Consider the following 27,886-nt stretch of genomic DNA (forward strand, 5'->3'; position numbering starts at 1 on the left):
GATACACTTTAAACCTATTTCTATTCCTCTTCCGACCAGCTGATATTTTGCAGAGAAAATTTAACTCCCAAATCGGCTAGTAGAACTAATTGAATTTGATATTGGCCTCATCGATGGTGCCTCTCCACTTGCCTCTCTCCTCCTCTTCCGTTGTGCCAATCTTCTCCGGATCCCTCCTCTCTTGGTCCCTCCACCTCTTCGGTCGGTCTTCCACTGGGTCGTCTACCCTTTACGATCAGCAATCAATAATTTCCTCAGCCAACTTTCTTCTTCGTTCCTGAGGACATACGTAGCATACGCTACTCTTCTGAATTCTTCGTTCACTATGTTTAGCCTTTGGTAGAAATTTCTTATTTCATACTATTATTTCTACTCCTTTGTTCACCTTCATTAGTCGAACCATGTATTTTTCGCTATTCCTAATTATCTAATGTAATTTTTTATACATCCTTTTGGAAAATTTGCACATTACGAAACCATAGAGCAGTACTGAGGAAATAACTGTATCATAACATATAAGTATGATTGCATGCTATTGGGATTTAGATAAAGCTAATCTATTGCATCTTTCCCTTAGGCTACAACCTTGTCGCCGTGGAAAGGCTTGCGCATTTCTATGTCCCCTAGAGCTGCACTGGCGAGATTAATTTGTAATTATTCCCGATAGTGTCACCTATGCCAGATAGGTCGAAGGGTAGGAGCCATACGAAAGGTAGTCCACGGGACGGTGTCACGTAAAAACACTGCTGGAATAAGAGTAGAAAACCCTACCAACTATCTTTTTCCTGAAAACAATGGAGCTTGATCAAACGAGCCTCGGACGCAAACGGCAAGGTCCTCAAGGTGCGTACCATGCGAAATCCTTGCAAAGACTTATCATCAAAGGAGGGGAGAGTGATAGAATACTTTTTAAATAATCCATACAAACCTACCTTAATCGGTAGAATACTTTAATAACAAAAATACATATATTGCAAGCATACAACTTATCGGGATGACACACTCCTTTGCGGTAATATTCCCAAAATTTTGGATCCCCTGCTGAGGATACGGAAATCATGTAAAAAACCACGGATTTTAAAAGCCATCTAGATTTTTTATTCAAATTTATGACAGACTCTTCTCTAAACGAGCGGAAATGGGGCTAGCTGCCCGCTTGGGTGCCGCGATAGGAGGCAGCGAGGGCGATGAGGGAGGTAGACGTTGCGTCGCACTCCGCCCTAATTTGCGTGAAAAGTGAAAACTCTCTGAGGCTGGATTCGAGATTAGTCAAGAGCCGCTGCATGCAGGCGGGGTGTCGAGTCAAAGGGGGGGCGCTCAATTGTCGTGGGACTGACGCCGGCTCATTCAGACGACGACATGAGGCATTCAAATCGCCACCTGCCGAATCTGGTGCTGCTGCTGGCGCTCTACGTGCTCTGCGGCCCGACGGCCTCCGAGTGCAACGAGGACGACCTTCGCAAGGCGTGCGCGACCATCTTCCACGAGCCAGAGATTAACGGCGCCGCCCTCCGCTTCAACTTCTCGTTCGGCGGAAACCTTAGACCACGCAGGCAGTTCGAGCCAGGTAAGAATTTTCATTACTTCCTTCGTCATCTTCTTTTTAAGGTTTCTGAAGCGACCTTAACGTTAATATTTGAAATAAACACTCGCAATTTATTCAATTCCCGATTATTGTAATAAGACGAGCGGAAATAAATAATGTAATTAATTAATTCGACCAAAAATAACCAAGGTAGATCACAATGGAACTTGGGGAAGTGATTGTAAGATTTTGCAGTATTTCTAAGAGAAATAAGTAGTAGGTAAAATAAAAAGGTTCGAACTCGTAGCTTTTTTTTAAGTATTAAATAAATTTATCAATAAATTCAGTGAGAGTACTTCCCCTCAAACAATTAAGGTTGTATTTAAAATGTAGCAATTTCCACGATTTTTATTTTTATTCATTTTTAATTAATGACAATAATTTTGGTAGTGTTTATTCCAATATGGAAAAATTCCACTCAATCACGCTTGGACCTTCGTATTTTATTCTTTACGTAAACATTGGTTCTCTTTCCCACAAAAATCAATCTAAACAAGTCAATTTTAAACAAATGAAATATTTTTAATACAGTCAATACACTGGTAGTGGTAGCATGAAGCAATCGGGAGATTTTTACATGCGCCTTGCGTGAATCAATGAGTCTTATAGCTTTTTATGATAATAATGGCGATTGCAAATGTACTTTTTTGTGATATTCCCAGCTAAAAAGAGAGACAAATACAGTTCATTGCAGTTCATTGGAATACAACGGGACCAATACGTTTAGCTCTTATTCAGGAGCTGCCCTGAATCTGAATCTGTCTGAATCATTCTGTAAGTGTAATTATATGGGCGTGGAATTGAAAAAAAAGGAATTCTGGAAAATAAAACTTCATCACTGAATTTTTAATAGCTAGTTAAACTGTAATAGTTAAAATAACAAGCATTTGCATTAAATTGTAAGAGTAAAATAAATACAATACACATTCCTCTCCACCTTTAAGTATGGGAAAGTGTATTGAAAAAAGTCATTAGTATGCGAGAATTAATGCTCATGTCAGAAATAGCTCAATGGCATGGAGAATGTATGTCCATACTTGCAAAATAGGTTTGTAGAGTAAAAAAAATCACAAATTTTGTTAGTTGTTGAGCGAATACCATCGATATGTAGTCCTTTTAAACGACTTTTCACCCCAATGAACTGGAGAAACCACAGGGTCAATTCTTTATTAGGCTCTGTCTTTGGATATATGTCCCGATTAAGTAGCAGCTACTTATTTCAGGCGGCACGAACAGCGGGAATATACAGTAAAGTACAACTCCCCGACCAGAATAATTAATTTTCAACGCAATTAAATCACGAGAACTAACAGAAAAATGGAATGAATAACTGATAATTTAGTTATTAATGATAAAATATTCTGAGTATGAGATAAAATATGACAAAAAAGGATTCCAAAAAAATGGACGAAATTTAACGAGCGCGAGTATCGAAAAAACTTGATCAGATTTTTGTAAGCCATTAGCACGGACTATTATTAGGCCAAATCATATTTCTACGAAGGGAAACATATGGAATTTAATATTTTGTGTTATGGATTCTACGAGATAGGTTAGCCCAAACTTCTATGTACCTTCCCCCGTACGTAACTCTTAATTAGTATTTTAGAATTAATAACGAGGATCAATATAGCCAGAAATCAATAATTATAGCTTCAAGCGCCTTGTAAGGTTCATAAGGCTTGTCGCTGCCGCTGTGTTACTGCTCTTTTTCCTTGTTTTGCTGTTCTTTTTAATTTTTGGTGTAACAGTACAGTACTATCTATATAATAATAAAGGAGCTCCTTGCATGGTCATTGGTCAATCTCTTCCTTTTTACCGAGAACTTTTCCAGGAATTTTCCAAGCCACAACAAATGTCACTTGAATTTTCAATTCCTCCACCTCTCTTATTAATCCTATCTCTCCCTTCATTTCTTTCAGAACCTCTTCATTTCCATTTATTATTAATTCATCCAGTGATTTAAACTCCGTAAATTGCATTCATACATACATACAGCAACTTTTTATCTTTCCTAAATGTCCAGTTTTCATAGGTGTGCTCCAAGCTTTCGAAAAGCTTTGCTGATTATCGGTTTCATAAAGCTATTTCCAAAAACAGGGTTTCCATTTCATATGACTTCTTAATTTAGTATAGCCTTTCATCCATTATTTTGATACAGTGGAAATAGAGGCAGACCAAATTGTTGATCTCGAGATAGGAGGCTTTGCTTGACGCCGTTATTTCAACGGCTTTGACTGCTCTCGTCTTCGGGACAACCGAAGCCTTATCCTCGAGCACACCGCCAGCATCATCCGGGTATTAAACCGAAAGGACTTCATTATTATTGTTAACCCTGAATCCATAATTGTCCAACAAAACAAATTGTGGCGCACAAGGGGCACGTGCGTTCGGCGAACAAGTGCTTATTTTCAGACGAAGCTATCCACAGCAATGTGAACGATTTCATTTTTTGCGTTTACCTAATTGACGAACTAAGGGACAAATTACTGGATACACGATACGTAAACCATTGAAATCCATGAATTTCGTCAACGTTTGAGTGACCGACGTAAGAACAGATGCTGTTTTATATCCATAGCTAAAAATATAGCACTCTTAGTTGTTTTCCACCCTGATCGATTACAAGCGGGCTATCTTTTCGGCTAATTTCCAACTTTTTTTCTAGCAATTGAAGCGGAAAAATCCTTACGTTTTTATTATAATGTTAAAAGTCAAAATATGATAAAAACAGGCCGTTAGTGTATTCCACAATTGCAGAGAGGTAGATTGTTCGGAAGAGAAGAAAAAAGGAATACGTGAAGGATAAAGAACGTACCTTCGGAACTGGACAGAAATATTAGTAAAACACGCCAAGATCCCTCTAGTACCAATAGGGTGGTTTCCTATTTTTTTTAAATTGCCTAAATCGAAAGATTATTAGAGTACGTATTTCACGCTTTTGGATTTTTAAATGACAATATCTATTTTTCGCGATTAAATGAAAAGTGAAAATTTTCAAGCGCGCGGAAACGCGACGGCTAAGTATGAATGCTGGGAAAAGCCCATGTGACGTCTGACTTCTGCTGTGTGAGGCCACCTGGGTGCGAGGCTATGAACGCCGACACGATGCAGGCTGCTAGCAGGTAGCAGTTGACTTAAATAAGGATTATTAAAACCCTATCAAACGAAAGAAACTTTCCGACCATGGGCTATTTTAATAGGTGATTAATAAGAAATGTTTCTCTGAGCTCTGTGCCACATGCATGCATTGGTAATCTTAGACGATGTAAAACTCTTAACTACTTGTATAGAATCTAGGTCCCTGTGACGTCACGTGGAGTGGCATCGTATGGACGCCAATCTGGCCATGTTCAAATTAGGTTAAAATTGACTATTAACATTCGTCTAAACTGGGATTTATAAAACCAAATAATTTGTATATTATGAATACATTAATGGTGGGTAACGAATCGCAATCAATGCCTTTCGTTTTCTTTGATGAAGGAAACTACCCTATTCCTGCTTAGTGGTGAAACAACTACACACAATAAGTTTTCTCAAATTAATAGAATTGGCGATATGCCGGTATCAATGCAACGAAAAAAATGCGCATGAAAAACAGAATAAAATGACTGGAAAAAAGCATCTCATATTCTTGCTGGGTGAAACAAGTCCTGAAAAAATGGCAATAGTGAGATGTTTTAAACCATCACCATTGCTCCTCTTCAATCTGCGAGTCAGGCGCAGTCCAGACCATCGTCCTGGAATGCCAACCTCGGACTCTCGATTAACCCTGACCTTGATTCTCATTCTCTCATCATCCTCTCTTCCAACCTCATCATCATTCGCCTCAGTCTCCTTCGGAGCCCTCTATCACCACCCTTCGCCGTCGCTTAGCGATGTTATCTCCCGCTTCGGCGAATAAGTCCCCAAGCCTCGATAAGTACTGCATAAAACTATTCTATGTTGAAGTGAATATAAAAAATATAACATATGATACTCTTAGATAAATTTATGAGTCATCTATGCTGCACAAGCAACCATTACAATAGCAACGAAGAATAAACATACCTATTGTCATCGGCATTCCAAAAAGAACGGGACAAGAGGATTTTCATAGCCAAAAAGAAACTTCCGTTACGACTCCGAATAAATTCACAGTCTGGATTGTGCTTTTTCCGTTTTATCTTTAAAATACAGTTTTTGCCGACGTTAAGCCTTATTTTATTTAACACCGAATTAAAGTCCAAAATATGAACACTGGCCGACGATTATAATCTTCTTGAGTACTTCAAATAGCCAGATAAATGTAATAAGCTTGATAAATTGACTTCAGTGCCATTTCCACACCCTTTTTATGCCTCTCAATGAATTACATACTCTTTGGAGGATATTTTAATTTAATTTAGTAAGAGGAATAATATGGAAAAATATGTTCGTAGAAAAACTCTCCGCGTAATTCACTGTTGGAGAGAAGCGGGGGGAAACAAATTGGTGCCAGGGCATATAATGGGTGGCTCTGCGAAAGAGAGCAGTAAATTAAACACAATACCCTCGAAAACTAGCAATTAGACACAGCATTAATTATGAATAGCGTAGTTACTATGGAACCTGTTCCATCGTAATTACCGTAGGCCGGCAATATTTGGACTGGTTTAAAAGCGTAGCCGGGAAATTTTTTTTTCCAGAGGGTACATTTAGCGGAAGGGATATATTTCGGGAGGGGCACAGTTATGACTGAATCTCCTAAAGATTTTGTGGTGAAATCACTTGACCTTCCACCTCGCCCCCGCTCGCTAAGGCTTTGGATTCGTGTGGCGTAGATATCTACAGGACTCAGGTATTGGAAACACTATTCATTTTTACGTACGCCTTCTTGTTAGCATCCTTAATTACCTGTCCTACTAAACTCATTTCCTTTGCCTTTGCTCTCGTCCGCTCATTCTTCGAGTTGCCTTCATTGGACCGTTATGCCTATGAGGCCGATTATGCTGTCCCGTCTTCAGAAGATTCTATTTTATCCCGCTGTTCTAAGCATATCCTTACAACTCACACGATCCATTGATTTGATCTTCATTATTCCTCTGTATTACCACAGTTCTTAGGATGCTTTTGTCACCGCCTATTCAAGTGCTGAATAATGTACCAGATACCAGCGAAACTCCCTTTAAGAGATCGGTGTGAGAAACATTGTACATGCCATTGTCATGAAAATTTCAACATATAAGACATATATTTTAACATTACTCTTCTGATTGTATTTCATCGACTGACAGCCTCAAAACAGTATTTCCGTGATATATTTCCTGGATATTGCGCTTGTATCAGGATTTTTACACAGGATCTTATGGGTACAATTGTTCGAGCCAACGAAAATAGTTGATTAATGATAGAATATATACTTTTTCTTGACAAAAACACGATGAACTGCTCGTTATACTATAAAAATAATACTGTCGCATCACCGAACTAAATTTTCACCAATTAGAAAAATGAATACTGAAACATTAATAAACTCGTGTCAAATCCATGAAAACGGCGTTATAAAGTGGACTCAAGTAGCTGAATTAATTGCTGATTTTAAAATATACGGATTTAATTTTCCAAATTCTCTGTACTTTTATGCTTGTTAACATCGATTGATGTCGTCTATAGTAGCAGAATTTTTTTTTTACATTTTCGAAAAGAAAAAAAGTTTTGAATCGCGAGGTGGCGAACAAACCTTAAAACACAAAAATTCTATGCTCATTCCAGGCAGTGAAGATGGAGCTAATAAATGGCCTCCGGGAGTTCCCCCTGACCTTCTCCAAGGTTTGACCCCAGGGGGTGTGGCCCCAACCCCAGGAGGGGCCGGCGTCCCGCCTCCATTCTCCTGCTTCCTGGTTTTCGCGGTAGGGCCGGCCAAGGCGAGGGTCCGGGGATCGCGCATCCTCGTTCAGGTGTCCGACCTTCGAATCCCGCCGGGATCCAAGTGCAATGGCGCCGGAGACGCCGTCCGCGTCTACAGCGTTCTTCGCGGAAGGCTATTCCTGGTCCGAGAGTGAGTATTTGCCACAGAATATGATAACTACAGATTCACCAAGCAGTCTTCTCTGAAGTCTACTATTATTTTGAACACTAAAAATTAATACAGGTAGATCGGTTTCCTATCTATTCTGCATTTCAATATTACCTCTGAGGTCATTATGTATAGTATGTGCGAGAATATGGGTAGTTATGTACGGATGCTAAGCTATAGGAATACTATTTAAGTTTTAAACATACAATATATAACGAAAAAGACTGGTTGAGCGTCATGGTCTCTTAATGTACTGGATGGATCAAGTATCGTAGTCGTCGATGAGTGGTTTCCAGATCACAGGTCAAATAGAAACTTTGTAGAATTTTTTGTGAATAAGCAGTTAAAGTATATCCAAAGTGATAGAGTGAAGTGCATTTGGTAACGGAACAAGTGTTGAGGAACCGGAGATGGATGATAAAAAAAGTCTATCCGTAGGGCGCATACAATAATATTGTTAACATATTTCAGATAACCATTTTGCAGATACAGTTTGCGGCAATACTAAAAGAATTAAATTAGATTGTTGCGGAAAAATTGATAAATTAACTCTGGCATCGAAAGCTGGCCTGCAGTTGAAGCAGGAGCGATTTCAATTATGCCTCGGCATCGGAAATTTGATGACAGTTCCCGTGAGTACGCCCATAGAGTCCTCCTTAAAACAGGTTACCATTAAGCAGCGGCGCAGCGAGAGGGGGGGTTTTGGGGGATAACCCTCCCCCCCCCCAGAGATCAAAGAAATTTTTAAGTTTAATCCATTTTACTTGATTGGATTAATATTACTTATAGAATAATGTAAAAAAATAATAAAATATCCCTCAGAAGGGCGTAAAAATCACCATTTTGAATCATTAACCCTAAACTTTTGTGGGGGAGGGCCCCGCCCCTCCCGCTTCCCCTGGAGGGTATTTCTGAATGAAGTTTTTTCGATTATGAAAAGTGATAAAATTAGTTAAAAACCTTCTACTTAGTACCCTGTTTTTTTAATTTTCTCCTGGTTCTGGACCCCCCGAACGGAATTCCTGGCTACGCCACTGGGTGAGAGGGAGGTTCAAAATTTACCTCAGCGCCTTGGTGGTATGCAGTGCCTCACAACGATATTGCGTCTGAAGTCTGATAGGAGTAGACAAGAGGCTTTTTAGATGTTCATCAAAACTCTTAAACATCGTGCGTCAAATTGGCGGAATTAAAACTTACATCGTAGAGCCACCTTTAGAATTACCATCTATTCAATTTTTCCAAAAATTACGGGGTGGGGGAGGCGGCCGCACCCCTCCCCCCTACCCGGCCCCTCTGACTCCGCCACTGTCTTCCAACCACTCAGAAACTCAAAAGGCAGCTTTATCAAGTCGGACCACAGATAGCCTTCTCCATTTCTCTCAGACATCAAACTCGAGCGTTTAAAGAGGATCATTATCCAGTAATTAGTTGGTCTGCGACAAAGGCGCTGACTGGGCCGATCGCGTTGGAATGCAGGACTTGGGGATGGGAATGAGTGGTGGGGTAGGGAGCCTCGTCGTCAGCGTTAATGTGCCATGGAGTGTTTCGGCCCTTCTGAGCTTGAATTCATTTCCTACTCCCGTAAGTGTGAATCGCAAAGCAGCACGCTTGTCCCACATGATTCAAGGCCTAAGCTAACTGCTCGTAACTACGCATTGGCAAGGCCTTCGAAATACAAACGAGAAAATTAATAAATTCAATTAAATTGCGATAGAAAAATTATAACTTCGGGATAATTTTTACAATTTACGTTTTAGCTATTCTTTTGAAATTAATACGATGTGATCGAAAAGGACACCAGAATGAGATTGAAATGTACTTCCGCATTTTACTCGCTAACTTTTTCAGAGGAAAATCGAAATTTGACTCCACCACCACCAAGATTTTTGAATTTTGAAGAATTTTGAAAAATTTTGACAAGACCACCATTGTCACGCTAGAATATAAAGTGGCATCCATTAATTACATGAGGCTTTAAGGGGATGGCGTTAAGCCGATTCTCACCCAATCTCACCTACGAGGGGGAGGGTCCTGGCAAGTATCACGTATTTTTTCCACAAAAAAGAGTAAACTTGCGAGAAAGAGGCACCTCTAAGGGGGTTAAGGAGGAGCCTCCTTATACCCTCCTACGTGAATGCCCCTCCCGAGCCCACCATCCCGAGTGCAGAAAATAAAGAAAAATCCGTACCATAACATGAATTATTTTCATAAATCATGCGCAAGGGCATGGTCGCGATACGATCATACTTCCTTATTTTATTTTGATTGTGCACTGCGTTAAATTACGAAATAACATGGGAGGTCTTACCTGCCTACTTACCTAACAGTAATACCGGCATGGGCGTAACCAGCGAAGGGCTAGGGAGTAGGGGCAGATGCCCCCCCTAGAAGCAAAAATCGCAAGTCTTTAAGCAAAATCAGCACTGAATTGAAATAAAAGTATTCATCATATGTTCTCTAAACCAACGAAAAATGATATGTATTAGTATAAGATATGTAACTAAAATAAAACTAATTTTTCAAATGTCACAATTTGGCTTGCCTCTCCCCTACAATTATAATCCGGGGTACCCTTGAATACCGGATCGCATAGTAGCAAAATTATCTTTATCTTTCCCCTTTCTTACTTTCAGGTTTTGCGAAAACGACAACTATTACCCTGCAATTATAACAGAAAGCCACATGGCGGTCGTGACGATAACTTTTCCTGAGGTTCCATCCGACCGAAGAGTCAGAGGTTTCAACCTAAAAGTGGAGGCATACACGGACATATTCGAAGAAGTGGCCCGTCGCAATTTATCAGACAAACTCATCGGGCCTGCATCGAACCTGACCGAGATGTACGGAACGATCAACAAACCAGAAGACAAAGAGCATGAATGGAACGTGTTATCGCAGCAGTCTTGGGGCAACCAGGGCTTTCACCCCTACTTGCCCGGTCGACACCCATTGAGTGAACCACACGTAGGCACTCATGGTCATGGGAGACCCCACGGGACCAACATGTATCCATCAACGAGCGTACATCAGAGCTTTCATGGGCAAAGTAATGCCATTAGCAATGGTGATTTCCAACCACCTCCACACGGCGGTCTCGGAATCGGACAGTATCTCAACCACAATTACCCCATTCTCAGACCTCCCAAGATTCAAGAGGATCCCTTTTGGAACACATTTGAGGAGCATCATTCAACTCACGGTCATGGATCCACAAATACCTGGTCTCCCATTCACGAACAGGGGGTGCATTCAGGAAATGTACAGTTACCCTCAGGCACATGGTACCCTGAGGACCATCATTCAACGCCCGGTAATAAGCCAACGAACACTTGGTCTCCCATTCATGAACAGGGGGTACATTCAGGAAATTTGCAGTTACCTACAGGTACGAGGTACCCTGAGAAGCATCATTCAACGCACGGTAATAAGCCCATAAACACTTGGTCTCCCATTCACGAACAAGGGGCGCATTCAGGAAATGTGCAGTTACCTTCAGGCACATGGTACCCTGAGGACCATCATTCTACGCCCGGTAATAAGCCCACAAACTCTTGGTCTCCCATTCATGAACAGGGGGTGCATTCAGGAAATGTGCAGTTACCTTCAGGTACAAGGTACCCTGAGAAACTTCATTCAACGCACGGTTATGGGCCCACAAACACTTGGTCTCCCATTCATGAACAGGGGGTGCATTCAGGAAATTTGCAGTTACCTTCAGGTACAAGGTACCCTGAGAAGCATCATTCAACGCACGGTAATAAGCCCATAAACACTTGGTCTCCCATTCACGAACAAGGGGCGCATTCAGGAAATGTGCAGTTACCTTCAGGCACATGGTACCCTGAGGACCATCATTCAACGCCCGGTAATAAGCCCACAAACACCTGGTCTCCCATTCACGGACAGGGGGTGCATTCAGGAAATGTTCAGTTACCTTCAGGCACATGGTACCCTGAATTAGATCATTCAGCGCAAATATCTCACGGTGCCCTTCCTCCTTCTGTAACCTGGTCCCCAATCCAAGAACATGGGAATTTGAACACCTACAGGCCTACGGAAGGTCAGCACAGCTCTCTTGAAAATTCGTGGAATGGCATAACAGACAATAAACCGACTTGGGGATACGTGCCCGAAACCGGAAGCATCAATAGTAAACCACAGAAGTATTCGGAATGGTCAACGTTTAACACTCACGTCCCGGGAAGACCATCGGATAGCTACCTCCCCCCACACACTTCCCATCACTCATCTAGTCACGAGCATTGGAATAGGCCACTCCCACAAAAAATCACTCAAAACAAGCCAACAGGCAGGTGGAATACAATGCCGTCAAACGAAAATCATGAATTTACGCACAATGGGCATCGAAGCAAACCGGATACCAACAAATACCACCAGTGGAATGCAGTTGACGAACCTGTGTCCACCAGACCGAAGGAGCAAGATTTTCCTTCGAATACCTGGACTCCAGTTTTCCATCACGGTAATAACGTTAATTCCTACCACCCAGAAAATTTTGCTAAGGTAACAGAAGAAGGCTCGTTGCACTCGAATCCAAATCCTCAAGTGAACACAAAACCTCCGACGCCATGGAGAAATAGCCAAGATTGGTCAAAGGCAGAGAAGGAAAACGGAAATTATTGGACTGAATTTATACCATAAAATTACATTAGAAGGACTCTAATACCTTATTTATACCAAAGTGATATCAGGGGATGCTTATTATTGAGATATTGAATGTATAATAGCATTATTACTTAAACTGTAAATAAATCTATAAAAATCGACTGATAAGTTTCAGTTTTTGCGTGACTTATATTTTAATTCATAATAAAAGGTAATTTTATGATTAAATTCTGACATTGAAAATTTTATTCCCACAATGAGGGGGACATGGATAGTATTACAATCGTATGATCCGTGGTACACACCATGGAGTTCAGATAAACAAGATCAAAACGCGAGCCATTTTGGGCCGCCAGAACGCCCTTCTTTTGTTCGCATTACGTCAGCCGACTCGGAATTATCCAATCACAAGGAAGGAGGGTCTCGAGTGTCTTTTTTGTGCAAGTTTTATGGTTTTATTTTCTTTAGTTTGATTTAGCGGAGCTCTTTGGATTTGAAGGGCACTATTAAATGTCTTTATTATTGACTGTCATTTTACTTAAGTTATCGCAAGATAGTTATATGGGAACGTAAGCGATGCTGTAGCGAATTTTCTCCCTCCATGGATGAGTCATGTGTATTTTCTACTTGAGAAAAGTATGTGACTCACCACTTCAGAAGCCTTGTTCCGGATAACGAGAGGTCCACACCAGACTCCAGCCAGACGTCAAAATGGCCAGTACAGAAGATCGTGGGAACACTCCCGACTGGATCCTTCGTCTGGAAAACAAACATAAGCGGGTACATTTTCCTAGATATTTCATGGTGGCATGTCGCGCATGTTGTTATTGTTTCGTGAACCTATTAAGTCCTTTTTCAGACCCACAAACTAGCCCATGAAATAGGAGCCGGTGCACCTTGCTTGCAATGTAACTCCTGTCCCGGACTTGACCTGCACTTTTGGAGGTAGATTTTAATTGCACGAATATTAGTACCTACGTTAACTGGCACTAGTGGAATGGTTTATTTGATCCCTTACTTACTACGCTTGTATTTTGTTCACTAATTTTTATGTGGCTATAGAAAGTTATGCAAAAGATGCAAATGTAAAAAGGAGGAGCATGATGTTAAAGATGAGGATGGTTGCGAACAATTTGAGATCCTGCTTGGTGTTGGGCACAAGAAACAAACACCAAAGCGTGCGTGTGAGTAGTGCTTTAACGTTTTCGTACGTAATATTATATTAGATCCATTTTTTAAGTCCTTTATTTTTTACAGATCTCAACCTCCGAGTGGCAGGAAACGGCATCGAAGTTGCATCCGGAGACTCGAAATCAAAACTCGCCGCAAATAATAAAGATGCTGCGGTTTCGTTTGATTGGGTTCCGCCGGATATTACTTCAGATTTGGTGAGTAATGGTTTTCATAATTTTGTTGCCTCTAACAAAGGAGGCACCCAAATTTTCTGTCTCCTAATGCGAAGAAACACCTCGTCTCATCCCCCTTAATAAGTGGGACGCGTATGGCTTGAATTCCTCATTTAGGAAGGCCTTGAAGAAGCTTTTAAGTAGGTCGTGAACACTCGTATTTAAATTAAATGGAGTTGCTGGCCGCAATGCTCCAGGCTCTATGTTACAATCTGCCCTTTGCTTGCTTGCTTGTTTTTAAATAACCAAATTTCCCGCTTAGCGATATTTTTTCCAATATTTTATTGTTTCCACGAACATTTTTGAAGACTTCCACTCTACCATTAACATTTCCCAAAAATGAGTTCTGGGCCCTTAAAGTAAACGTTGATGCAGTTCCATCGACGATTATAATAATTGTCAAAATAATAAACAGCATTTGAATCTCTTTCCTTTTCCTAAGTTTTTTATTAAGGGTTAAAAGTCTCCAATCCTATACAAGGTGTGAGTAATGTAGGTGCAGTGCAACAGGTGATTTCCTATCCATTTGATTCATCTGAACCGCCAATAACTAGATTAATGGATGAGTTTATGTGATTGCACCTTAAAGAGAAGATCTTTAGCTTTTGCTCTATCACTAGCATTGAATCAGTATTTTTATAAAATGATTCTGCAAATTTGAAGGAGTACTTGTATGATGATCTCAGGAAAATGTCAGTGTTGATTGATGTTGGTAAAATTCAGATCAATGTTCATTCATTATGAGCCAAAACTTACTCCTAAGAGATTTCTATATGGGATAGAGTTTTAGGAATTTGTGTTTCACCATTTAATGATGAAAGAAAAAAATCCTAAAAATGCATGCCATATCCTTTCAAAACATTATGCAATTCAGCACCTGCTGGAAAGTTAAATTTAAATAATGGCTAAAGAAATAAGATGTTTTTAAGTGATCCTTGGAGCACAGTGTCACTAACAGATATGCTGCACCATGGATAGTGTTAAATAAGGTGGGGAGGCTCTAAAAATGCACAGTCGTGTTATTCTTTATTTTGTACGGAACTTCTCTTCGAGAATGATGGTATTGCTGGCCATAGAGAAGAGTTAAATGGAAATTTTAAACCAAAATTTATTATTCAGAGGGCTCACTCTTTTAGTCTGCAGTAATTTGCTTTGTAAAGTACTAATAATTTTGTGAACACACAAACATCAAGGGCTGGAAATCACTGTGGTCATTACTTAATATTTTATCTTGTAAGATCTCACAGAAAAACTACTGTCTCTTGGATGTGAATTCTGCTATCAGCACTGGACCCTTAGGGATCCATAAAAGGGTCTGACAGGTATACGGTCTTCTCATATTTGATATGAAAAACAACTTACAACTACAGTAAACTCTTGATTTTACGAAGTCAGTGGGACCGGAAAATTGGCACCTCGTAAAATCGAGTTTCGTAATTTCAAACCTTTTTCATAAGTCACGGAAAAATGTTCGCTTTTGTTTCTTCCGCCCTTTTATGTCTTTAGTGGTCTTATTTAAATGTTTTTGGTGGTTATTCTCGGTATTATTCATAGAAAAGGCTTTTTGTTATCGATTTATGCTGTGAAAGAACGTGGGAGGAATTAATGGTTGAAATTTAACATCAATGGTTTTAATAAAGCAGTGGAATTTGACTAGCAATAAGTGTTTTTGTTTACGTTATGAATATGTCATTCCACGAAGTCACGCTTAGTAATTCTAAATTCCTCTGGCTCCATCACCTCTCGCCATATAGCGTTCCCTCAGGAACTGAAATCGGTCTTTCCTTTTAACCTTCTAAATCCTAAATAATTAATTCACGGAGTTTGGAAGTTTATTTCAAATAACAGTCGCTTTGGATCAAAGAATCACTAATTGCTCTCCTAGACCTTCATCTGTCAACATAACTGTTTCCCGTTATAGACAATCACGGTGCTGAAGTCGATGTAAAGCTCAAGTGTAGCTACCGCACCACATTTAAAATTATATTTAAGTGAAGTCACTTAAGTTAAGTCTGTAGTGTAGACAAGGCACAAGCTCTGTAACCTTAGGGAGGGAGTGAATGGGAAATGCTGGGGAAGGAGGGGTTTGGGATGGGTAAGGTGGGTGTCAGCAAGATCAGCAGAAGGCCGCGGGAGAAAGTAAACAAAGACTTAGGAAAGAAAGATCTCTCGGCATGGGAAAACGGGGAGACGCGCGAGAAGATAGTTCATGGTTAGAGTTAGAAGTGCGTCTTTATTACGAGTAGCCTGAAAATAGTTGGTGGTTGATAGAGCCCAATACTTAAGATATTTAAGTTGTTTATTCAGGAAGGCTATTATATACACGAAAAGATATTACTAAAAAAAGCTGTTTTTTTCTTTTTGCCCATCTCCATCACCATGTTTCACCATGTTTTCTCACTTGCATAAATGGGAATGAAATTGGGGACCTAACTCGTTAGCCAGATCAAAGTATCTTAATGTTTGGAGGGCAGTGTGTACTTCTTTTTTATTTGGTGAAATTACTTCCTCACTTTCATCTTCGTCGTCACTGCTATTCTGACTAGTCCCGGCCGTGTTTCTGAGATGAAAAATTATTAACTTGGCCATTTTAGCAAAGTTAACCAAATCGTTATTTCTCATCGCAGAAACACGGTTCAGAGACGTACTTGAATGCCTGATTGGCAGGAGTGCGTTGCAAACAATTATTTTTTGATGATGGCATTGATTGATAGATTTTCAAAATGCAGTCAGAGCGGTCACTTTTGGGGAGGGAGGCCTCCCGCTCATAGGGTCTTAAGAGAGGGGCCAGCGAGGGTGAGCTCGTCGAGGAAAGGGTCCCGGATTAGGGACCCTTCGAAGTGCTTCGGCGAAAAGTAGTCAAGTAGTCTTCGAAGTACGTTCACAGCAGCCTGCCTTGCGAACGTACCACGTACGTTCACAGCGGTGCAAAGGGCTAATTAGGGGTGTACGAAATACCCCGCGCGACCTTCCTGAAATGTTAAACTACGAAGTTTTGTCGATGCGTTGTTTACGAATAGGCACGTAAATAGGGGCATTATGTCAGTCGCTATATTTTACTGCACTCCTACTTCCCCTAAATTTCTACCGTGAGGTTTTAGGCGAACCCTTTCTCTCCAAAGTTGCACTATCATTTACGATTTCACACTTTTAATTAACCACAGTTTGAAGCGCTGATTTTTTTAGCTACTTACGCCGGCTTAACTAGTTTTGTTGTCAAATATTTCGCCATAGTTCGTATAAACGAATGCCTTTCGCTCCTGGGGACCGATCCGAGGTTCATAAATTCAAAACATTTCGTGTATTCGAAACTTCGTATAATCGAATAGCGCCATGTATTTACCATAGGCTTTTCGCTGGGACCGCAATATCACTTCGTAAAATCGAAAACTTCGTAAAATCCTGCTTCGTATAATCGAGAGTTTACTGTACTACTGTTTGAAATATTCTCTCCCTTTTAATATGAAATTAAATGATTGAGGCTCCGTAGTACACGGAACTAACTGAATGATAACCTTATTAAAAACCTTAGGTATTTTTTAAGGGTTTATGGGGGCGTGTGCCCCTCCCCTTAATCCGCCAATGTGCATCGACAATATTCATTAGTATGGGTTCTTCTCTTAATCTCAAAACTGCATCACTATGATTTTTTGCATTTACATGAACTGGAATTTTAGATATGTTTCACTACGAGCACGTTCTAGGAATATTGGTGGATTTCGTCAGATTTGAAACTTATTCAAGAATGAAAGACCTTATTCAGTTCCTGATATTATGTTTTTAAAGCTGTTTTGTTTCCTTTCCTGGGATGATTTTTTTGAAATTTCTCACTGAAAGGGGAATTTTTTTTTGCAGGCTGAGGAGTACATGCTACAGCTTCCTGTGACAAAGCTTCCCATTAGTGGTAGTGATGGGGCTCAATATCGTAGGATGCAGCTTGAGAAGCAAGTTCCTATTCATGACCTGGATGCCAGCAAATGTCATGGTCTGAGTACAGCAGAAGTTGATCTGTGAGTAAGGGCAGTATGATGTTGTTATACTTTGCAAAAGAGTTTTTGATTTGAATTTATGAATTTAAGTCATGCTAATTCATGCATGTAATGATAACGATGGGAACCTTACTAACTCTTCCATAGAATTTACAAAACTGCTTCTGAGTTAATGCTAAGGCAAGGCAATGCTTCATTATTTATTTATTCTTCCTTTTGACTTTCCGATATTGATATTTAGTTCGTATCCCATCTGAAGTCATGTTACTTTTCATCATGTCTACTCATGCAGACATGTATGGCGTAGTTGGAAAAAAATGTTCACTTTCCTTCATTTTTTGTCCATGAAACTAATTGCTATGAACTTGAGTGATATTTTCAACCTTCATCTACCAACCTATGTCTCTTCATCTTCATTTAACAAAGTATTATCCAGCTAATTCTTTAAAAATAAAAACCGAGTAGTGGATGATTGAACGAGCTTATCATCTTATTTATAACTTTTTCATTGAGCCATGGTATTTTCATTTAAAACAATTAATATACTTTGTAATTCCATAAATCTTTTACAAAATCATCTGAGACTCCAAAGAGAAGATATAATTAATTTAGAATATACTTATCAATCCATAACAATTAATAGCAGCAATTAATAATAAAGATTGGATAATGAAGACTTAAGGATTGATTGGTTTTTATTGATTTTTTTAAAATTACCACCAACCACTGATAAAACTATTAAACATTATTGACAACAATGAAAGTTTGTCACAATATGTGATGACTGGTGTGATTCAATTTATGATCTTTGAAAACTGTAAATAAATTCTAATTCATGCATAAAAAAGAAAAGAAAAATGGACGAAATTAATCAAAAGCTGATTTTCTAAGTTTACAAGAGAAAGAGAGTTGTTCGTGAAGACAAAAGACAAAAATTTTGTCCAGTTCCTGAAGATCCAGTATTGTAGCAGCTCGTTAATGGAACATTGGGGACATTTATATAAAGTCGTACAAGCTCATATTACTGAATGATTTTTAGGCTTATGAAATCAGCATGGCTATCATACATTCCCCAAAAACAATGTGAACTATCATTGTCTATCATGTTTCAGTAATTTTTTTTTTTCAATTTTTTCCCAGAATGCAAGCTTATGTGAATGAAATTAAGAGCAATGTTGTTGGACAAGGTCGAGTCACCAAAGTGATGGATCCCGTCAAGTACACAGAGCAACGATTGAAGCAAACTATGCCTCTCTCTGGAGTGGTATCAGGAGAAGCTGTAAAGACCCAAGGAGAACGCCAGAGCACTGGAGGAGTAATGAGGCAGCCAGCAGGACATAATGGCATGCATGATTCACTTGCCGACGGAAATATATCTCAGATGCTCACCCCACCTGCCACGCCTTCCCCTCAACACACTCCGGGGAGCAGAGCGCCAATCTCATCATCAATGGCCGCATCTCCAATTCCGTTCCACACAAACCATCCTGTGCCACCAGATGACAGTCCTGAATCTCCACCACCCCCACTGCCTTCAAATCCACCACCTTTGTTCGATCCTAATGCACCTAGCAATTTAGGTATTCCTGGCAGTGACCACAAACATCTCCCTACTCCTGGCTCCCTGATTCCGCCTTACCTTGGTGGCTATTCTTCCAAGCAACTCCCTCCAAAGACTAGTATCGCAGTCAGCGCTCCGTTGAGTCACCAGGTGGGAACTCAGGGTCCTCTTCACAGAAGCCATCACCTCGGAGAGGGTGGTATTCCTGAAGACGATATGGAATGGCCGGCTCCGCCATCGTCTGAAGAAATGGCTGAGGCTGGTGGTGACCCCGACCAAATGCAATTAGCCCTTGTGAGATCCAAATCAGGTGCCGTCAATGATCTTCCTCCCATGATGGGTGGCCTGAGTGTGGCTGGTGATGGGCTTCCCTCGGATGGCACTGTTGAAGCAATGGCTCCCAAATGGCATTGCCACAAGTGTAAAGAACTTGTCAAAGCTGGAGAGGTGGTGGTTTTGGCAGAGAGGGCTGGAGCCAATGTCTGCTGGCATCCTAGTTGTTTTGTCTGCAATATCTGCAGGGTAAAGAAATCATACTTGTATTTATATTTTAATACATAAATTATTACATTAGATTCCTTTTTTGCTTCCATTCAAGGGTTTTGAGGTGTCGTTTGCATGTATATAAATTTACCAGGTGTGACTAGTCAATGAGATGGTAAAGGAATGATTGTCTAAGCTCAGGCATCAGGTTTGGAAAGGGGACCAGAACTTGTAGGAAGAGATTTATTTTAGAGATGGAATTTTCGGCATTTTAGCAGCTAAGGCAAGAATTTAGAAGTCAGCTAACTAAACTAGGAAAATTCCTTTGCTGTCAATATTTCCTAGCAATAGATGTCAAAAATAATTGCCTTGAAAGTGGTATATATTTTAAGGAACTGCAAATAAAGACTTATCATAAATACAATAATTGATTGTGTATTGTCTTAGCCCTTAAAGTGGTCTTTCAGACCAGATTATTTGTATGAAAATCCTTATAACTTCAGAGTGTATCTAGTTAAGATAATTTTTGGTTGTGAAAATACTGAAATCTCTTTCTTCTTAGCAGGGATTTATAATTTTGCATGTACTGTACGTATTCTTATGAAAATTGAGGAATAATTCTGATCAATTACCTGTTTAATTTTCTGCCATAATGTTGTGGGGTCAGACGTTGTATGTGATATCTTGCTTTAATACTTCTATGTTGGTTTATGTGTGATAGGTGCTAATTTTGTGCAAATGTATTGTGTCTGTTATTATGTGCTGAAGAACTTTTTTTCTGTTCTAGGAACTATTGGTTGACTTGATCTACTTCTTTAGAAAAGGAGAAATATATTGTGGCCGGCATTTTGCTGAGATAATGGACATTCCTAGATGCAATGCATGTGATGAGGTAAATAGCCTTTGAATTGAATTTGTGAGGTGAATGATTCTTTCCAAATAGATTTAGATTGTCATTACTTATTGCTTGTGAAATAACAGCCTGATCCACACGTTAACCAGTTTTTCTAAAACTGACTAGTTCGAGTACAGAGGTAACATGTATAAGTGCATAGAAAAACAAGCGAATGACAAAATGCATATTAAAACAGCTTGCATTTCACTTTATGTGGAAAATGAAATGACATGCAAATTTTCAATAAGGTGTAATGTTTTTATATTGCCGTTGTAAAAGATTGGTTCAATCAGTAACTGTATTCTGAGGAGTAAATATTTTAACGGTGGCCATTGTTCAGTTGATATGAATGTTTGAGACCTTTGCACCTATCTAAACTTTTCATTCTCTCCATTATTTTTTCAGCTAATATTTGTTCCAAATTATACATCTGCTGAGGGCCGGTCATACCATGTGAAGCATTTCTGTTGTTTTGAATGTGATATCCCTCTGGGGGGAATGAAATACATCCTTATGGAGGAACAGCCACTTTGCCTCAACTGCTACCAAGCTAAATTTGGGAAAGTAAGTAAACAACAGATCCATTCCATACTTTCATTGTTGATGCTGTGCAAGTGAAGGGGGTTATAACAGAGTTAGCAGGGATCTCAGCGAATAGGGTAGTTTCCTTCATGAAAGAAAACGAAAGGCGTTGATTGCGATTCGTTACCCACCATTAGTGTATTCATAATATACAAATTATTTGGTTTAAGAAATACCGGTTTAGACGAATCGCTATGGTCAATTTTTATCCTCATTTGAAAAAGGCCAGATTGGCGCCCTTGCGATGCCACTCCACGTGACGTCACAGGGACCTAGTTTCTATAGGAGTAGATAGGAGTTTTACATCGTATGAGATTACCAATGCATGCATGAGGCACAGAGCTCAGGGAAACATGTCTTAATAATCACTTATTAAAACTGGCTTAGGTCAGAAAGTTTTCTTCGTTTGATAAGGTATTAATAATCCTTATTTAAGCCAAGCGCTACCAGCTAGCATGGTACTCTGCTACCTGCTGGCATCCTGCGTCGTATCAGCGCTCAAAGCCTCGCCCCAAGGTCACCTCACTTGCGGCAGCAGGAACCAGAGTGATGTCACACGGAGTTTTCCCAGCATTCGTACTTAGCCGTCGTGTTTTCGCACGCTTGAAAATTTTCACTTTTCATTTAATCCCAAAAAATAGATATCGTCATTTAAAAATCTAAATGCGTGAAATACATACTCCAGGATCTTTCGATTTAGGCAATAAAAAAATAATAGGAAACCACCCTATTGTCAAATTTTTCTTTAGTCTGGACTCTAGTACTGCTGAGATTGAAATTCAAAACATTATTACAGTTATTTTCTTTAGAGGGACTTCATTGAAACCAATATCCTAGTAAAACTACTTAGCTGTCCAAAATGTGCCATTTCTCGTGAATGTTCCAACTTTTCATTGTGTGTAAATATTATTAGAAATACGTAACATTAGTATGGCTGAATCCTTTTTCTCCTGTCAGGGAAATTCTGTGAACTCAAAAGGACTCATCCATACACAGCTAAAACAAGAATTAGCTCCAGGAACATTGATTTAACACGTTCAGGACTGAGAAAACAAACCCAGCTCATTGACATGTGCCATCATGGCCTGTGCCCGAATTCTCTGTTAGGACTTATTGCCACCGAAACTGTCATCTGAACTGCTCATGGAAATATATTAGTATTGCAAACATTTGATTTTAATCGAGTCATGATTTCAAATCATCTAGTTTGTTGGTTTTTGAAGTTTCCTTCAGGGCGGCATAATTATACTCACCCGGTCAATCTGCTGGTAATTTAAGCTAAGCTGAGGCTAATCCCATACAGCACAAACGGTTGCAAACTGGTGTAGAGGCCCTGTATTGCATGTGTTTTATCTTGTGTAAAACCGATATTACCCGAGTAAAAACGGAATAAACCTGGTGTATAAATGGTCTTATGTCCACTACAAACCGGATAATACATATCTATGCACAAGGAACCCAATTAGGGGTCCATTTTAGTTATTCCATTCTCCACCAGGGATAGGGCTTCTTGAAATAGTATAGGATGACCGGAAAATGGCAGTAACCACGCAAACGGTGGCACTTCACAAACACTAAACAGGTAATAAGACATGGAAAACATTCGTTCAAAAAAATTCATTTATAGTCTCAGAAAAAGGTTCCTCAGTATAAAATAATTCATCAGGAAATACTTCAGGACAAAACACGAGTGGTGATGATGTGACCAAAAAAAGTGGTGATGATGTGAAAAATGAATGTGAATGACCTAATGGACAGCATGATAGCGAATATGAGATGATGGATGGATCTTAAAAGTACTGCTGAATACATATGTAGTTTAAAAAACCACTAAATCTTGGTAAAACCACAAGTTGTTTCACAAGGCACAGGCACACAAATGACCGAGTAGTTGATGCTTCCAGTTCAAGTCGTATGAGTTATATTTTTATGTGATTGTTTTCCCAGCGTTTCATTTGTGTGGTGCGAGGCTATAATGGAAATAATTTGAAATTCAGAATTTTAAATTGATAGACAGCATCATTCTAGTTGAAATTGATGATTAAGTCGTTCATATCTCAGCAGGAACATATATGTAGTCCTAATAAAATATACACCTGTATAAATTGAATCATCTATCTTGAAACTTTCATCATGTTCAGATTACCTCTGACCACAGCATATGCATTACCAAATTTTGCTTCATATTTTTTCCATATAAGGGTCACAGTAGTTGGACCAAATTTACACAGCCAGTACACGTGTAAAAATAGGCAAATTCTCGACTTATTCCTTACACCAAATTTCGACTTACATGGTGTACACGAGAAAAAGTCTCCCTGTGCTGTATGGGATGTATCTGTCATCTTGTTATTGGTGACCTATCTCACCTGAGTGATCTATTTCATAAATTTATGATATGACTTGAAGTCATTCTGCTGTGATACCTATAAATCAACATTACCACCAAAAAAGTGCTTTGTATTGTAACTTTCTTGGGTTTTGGAGGCTATAAACTTTCAGGGCTATCTTCATATTTGTCCTACGGGGATACCCCTGTGAACAGGGCATTCAGGGACACTGTGATACCTCCACTGCACAAGCGCTCAAAAATTGCCCATCGGATCAAACCCGCTCATCCAGGAGCCCAACAATATGTATACGCTCAGCTGGCGGTAGCCGTAGCACAAATGCTCACCTCAAAGTCTCCAAGATTCGGAGGTGAGCGTTTCTGCTACGGCTACGGCCAGCTGAGTGCATACGTACCGTATAAGCGCGTGTAAGAGGCGCACCTTTTTTCCCAGATATTGCAGCCGAAAATGAGGGTGCGCCTCTTACACAAACTTCTTATCTTCCCCCCCTCCCCTTCACCGGTTGCAAGTTCAAGGGGAACTGAGTGGCCTTGGTTTTCAGCGTGAGTCAGTCATCTGAAACCCTGGGTCAAAATCAAGCGGCAGGCAGGGGAGTTTCTCCCTTAGTGACGTATTTTTAAAATGCTCCTGTTTGAATTTCTTGCAAGCATCGCGCCGTCACGTCGGTACCCCAGAGGTGAACATTGAAAAGATCGCGCGGGGTGATTCGCTCCGGAGCGCGCGCTAAATTTATTGCCACGAGTGGGCATCCCGCGGAATTTATACTGCATATAGTAATATTGGTGTCAAAACCTGCGGTTGAAAAAATTCGAACGAGTGTGCTCATTGTTGGACTTAATGGTGGATAGAAGAAATCGGAAATGCTTATAAGTGAAGAGCGCTGAAGGAGAGGTCGAGGGGAAGAGGGCTCCCTCCCCTCCGTATTTAAAGCTACGAGCGAAGGAGCCAGGGAAGAACACGTCCGATCTTGCATGTAACGTCGTTGCCTTTAAAGCGAAGGGGCAAAGGCGCAGCAATGTGATATACGCAGTTTGCGTTGCCTGAGTTTCCAGTCCGTCTCGTCTTGTTTGAATGCGCTTATGCTACGCTTGTTTCTTCCGAAATTGTGCTGTTTGGACTATGTTGAATATTAGTAGCCTTATTTTAGCTATAAATCTTTGTGTCAATCAATTAGAGCTCAAAAAACTTAAATGCTGTAAGATATACGTCGCGTTAGGTCTAATTCTTTTTAGAACCTCGTGCGTGTCATACAATTGCTGAAAGATATCGAGATATCTTCGAGCTCAGAAGGTGACTCACGTAGCATTTGACCTCCAGAAACTCTGGGAATTGAACCTGGTAGACCGAAAAAGGTCAGTTGGTGGAATGGGGTAGGGATGAAACACGTTTCCATTGTTCCCCTGTAACTTGATATTTTCCTGTGGAGTCTCGGAAAGGAAAAAAAACGGCAGAGGCATTAGCTGATGGAGAGCCGAGTGTAGTTCCGTTAGGCCCCTTGCACACACACCGATTTTGGACGGCCGGTAAAATATTGGCCGATATTTTACCGGCGAAGCGATGCTTGCACACACGCTGGATTTTTACCGGTCAAACGATACGTTGCTAAGTTTTTGAGCCGGCGTCGGCGATCCATAGTGACAATAGCCGGCAGCTAACCGGTATTTTGCCGGTGCCGGCGTGTTGTCGGTACGTGTGCAAGCTCCAATGCTCTCCCATTGTTCACTATTGGAATGTGGACGGCCGATATTTTACCGGCCGTCCAAAATCGGTGCGTGTGCAAGGGGCCTTAAATCTACGACGTGGTTATTATCCTACGGCGCTGAGATTGCCCTGATTGTTGTTCAATCTCTTGGGAAAGCTCATGCCATTTGCCTGTCGTGTTTTGCCTAAAAATTTTCCACGGCTGCAATTCTATTGCAATACTCCTGCGAGAGCTTTTTAACAAAATTGTTCGTGAGTAGGACAAGCAACGTAGAGCGATGGCGTATGCAAAGAGAGAATCGGAACTCTTTCTACTCCCTCTTATGCCGCTGCAGTTATCAAAATTTCCTCTTTCAAATAGTACTGAAAGAGGACATTTCGATAACTGTCGAAATTCCAGGCATACGTCTGCAACACCGCACGATAGGATAAAAAAAATGTCGCAAATTTTTTTTTTCTTTATAGCTTCGATCCTCAAAATAGGGGTGCGCCTCTTACACAAGCTTATACGGTATTGTTGGGCACCTAGATAAGCAGGTTTCATCCAGTGGGCCATTGTTTGGGCGCTTGTGCAGTGGAGGTATTGACTAACCATGTGGGCACATGCCAGTAGACAGTTTGTTTCCTCAGAACTGAAAGTGTTAAATTACAGTTGTGGGTGGTAATTGTTCTGTTTAGCTATGTGTAGATGAGTTCTTTTGAGTTCAAATTTGCTGTGTGTGAATTCATAGGGTAAACTCCCCATGGTTTTTTGCCAAATTATTATTAGCTTTATAAATGTTTGAAGTATGCAATGCCCTCATATGCTTTGATAGAGGGCAGCCATCAAGGATTTCCTAAATTTTTGATTTTAAAGTCACTTTCAATCTCACAGCTTTTAGTTTAGGCTCAATTAAATCTTGCTTTTAAGTAGATGCGTTCTACCACAATAGAACTGCAAACTATCCTAAAACTTTGTTTGTATGTATTATTTACCCATTGACTGTACACAATATATTTTTGTAGTGACCATGGAGCAAGCACTTGCTGTTCTCTATTTTGTGCAATACAACATTAGTGGAAAATTTGTGAAAGAAGAATGGACCAATACTTCACTTTTTAACCAACACTTCGGTTTTTGATACTTCACATGCTCTTTTTGAAAATTATACATTGTACTGTATAAAGAAAATTCTTTTGAAATATCCTTGGGAAGTAGGCTGAGCAATGTTAATATTGATGCATATACTTGACTACACATTTACGGTTTTCACTGGCTAATCAAATTTTACTTTTTTTACAGACTTGTCATGCTTGTAAGAAAGCAATAGCTGCTGGTGATCAGAGAGTTAGCTGGAAGGAATTTAACTGGCATGTGACAGAAAGCTGTTTTTGTTGTGCTAGCTGTAAAAAGTTTTTACTGGGTGGAAAGTTCACTGTGAAGGAAACTCTACCATTTTGCTCAAGGACTTGTGTTGAGACTTACTTCTGTCCCCAAACAGCTTTATGATTAATGCATAATTAAAATGTATAATCTTTGAGCTAGTGTATTAGTTAGAGTGTTAGATATTGGATAATTATGCCAGTTGTCATTTATTCTGGGAATTCCATAAGGCTCTTGTAGCTTATAGTAATATTTTTGATACCAAGATCATGCCAGGTCGATGTGTATAATTTGAGAACCATTATCCTCTAAAAAGAGGAAAGTCAATGTTGTATTATTTTTTGTGCATCATTTTGATAGTGCCTTCCAATTGAGCCTTCTTATTACCGTCTAAAATAATTTTTACGAAAGACAAGATCAAAATAATCGCTTCTTTTGTGCATTTCTCTTCTCTTAGGATATTATGTTGTATTGATGGGTCCATCCAAACTTAAAATATTATGTTTATTATGGTTGAAGCAATTCAGCAATATTTTATGATGCAAAATTATGTATTAATTAATGTCTCCATAGCTTCTGGGGTTTCACCGCTTGAAATTTTATGGTGACAATAGTTTTGCTAGTATTCCAACCGGCATCCTCTTGTTGAGTACGGGGATGAGGTTTTATTGTTGACTTTCAAAGGGCATGTTGGCACCTGTTCCTTCTCTCTTGCAGATGACTGGTTGGTTTCTCTTGTATTAACTATTTATATGGGAATCCGATTTTCATTAACTTTCCCTATTGATAGAGATTAGTTAATCTCTGATATTTTTGAGTGGAAAATTTACTAGAATAAGAATTCTATGATTACATGCATATGGCTTCCTTGGCTAGATAAATCAAAGAGCCAGCAATGTATGTGTCCTAATTGGAATATGTATTAGTTACCAAAAAACTGGAATGTGATTATTGGGCTTCTGCTATTTGCCTAGTGGTTGAAGTCTAATAGGTGTCCTCATTCATAAAGTTAACTTTAAAATCACTATTGAAGGTGATGAGAAATCGTGTTTTATATTTTTGCCTTGTAATGCTCTGCATGTGATATTCAGTTGTTTTAGATGATAAAAGTGCCGAGAGAGAGGAATATTTTGCTTCGGGAATAACTTTTTAATAATGAATATTAATAAGGAATTTTTTATTTTTGCAACTTTCGTATTTTTTTAGCAAAATGGCTAAAAATTTAAAGTATCATTGTAACTATATATGTAATAAAGTTCGTATATGATTAAGGATTTGTATTTTAATGATGTTGGTGTTACAAT

General features: G+C 39.7%; 2 protein-coding genes across 2 annotated transcripts; both read left to right on the forward strand.

The window, feature by feature from the left end:
• The first annotated feature begins 1,219 nt into the window (after positions 1–1,219).
• Positions 1,220–12,412, forward strand: LOC124156187. Its single transcript, XM_046530565.1, has 3 exons — positions 1,220–1,567; positions 7,322–7,607; positions 10,259–12,412. The coding sequence occupies exons 1-3, from the start codon at positions 1,360–1,362 to the stop codon at positions 12,285–12,287; spliced, it is 2,523 nt and encodes an 840-aa protein (XP_046386521.1). The 5' UTR covers positions 1,220–1,359; the 3' UTR covers positions 12,288–12,412.
• A 231-nt stretch (positions 12,413–12,643) lies between these two features.
• Positions 12,644–27,853, forward strand: LOC124156188 (testin). Its single transcript, XM_046530567.1, has 9 exons — positions 12,644–13,031; positions 13,111–13,196; positions 13,314–13,435; positions 13,509–13,639; positions 17,513–17,667; positions 18,787–19,729; positions 20,478–20,582; positions 20,991–21,149; positions 26,502–27,853. Exons 1-9 carry the CDS (start codon positions 12,963–12,965, stop codon positions 26,706–26,708), a joined length of 1,977 nt encoding a protein of 658 aa, XP_046386523.1. The 5' UTR covers positions 12,644–12,962; the 3' UTR covers positions 26,709–27,853.
• Positions 27,854–27,886: the final 33 nt, after the last annotated feature.

This window comes from Ischnura elegans, chromosome 3, assembly GCF_921293095.1.
Source record: "Ischnura elegans chromosome 3, ioIscEleg1.1, whole genome shotgun sequence".
NCBI classification, from domain to species: domain Eukaryota; kingdom Metazoa; phylum Arthropoda; class Insecta; order Odonata; family Coenagrionidae; genus Ischnura; species Ischnura elegans.

Bases quoted from the DNA above. Each gene is read 5' to 3' on its own strand.
- LOC124156187 (XM_046530565.1), top strand. From the start codon at position 1,360: ATGAGGCATTCAAATCGCCACCTGCCGAATCTGGTGCTGCTGCTGGCG. The intron at 1,568-7,321 runs GTAAGAATTTTC...TGCTCATTCCAG, and splicing joins ACGCAGGCAGTTCGAGCCAG to GCAGTGAAGATGGAGCTAAT. The intron at 7,608-10,258 runs GTGAGTATTTGC...TCTTACTTTCAG, and splicing joins AGGCTATTCCTGGTCCGAGA to GTTTTGCGAAAACGACAACT.
- LOC124156188 (XM_046530567.1), top strand. From the start codon at position 12,963: ATGGCCAGTACAGAAGATCGTGGGAACACTCCCGACTGGATCCTTCGT. The intron at 19,730-20,477 runs GTAAAGAAATCA...TTTCTGTTCTAG, and splicing joins TTGTCTGCAATATCTGCAGG to GAACTATTGGTTGACTTGAT. The intron at 20,583-20,990 runs GTAAATAGCCTT...TTATTTTTTCAG, and splicing joins GATGCAATGCATGTGATGAG to CTAATATTTGTTCCAAATTA.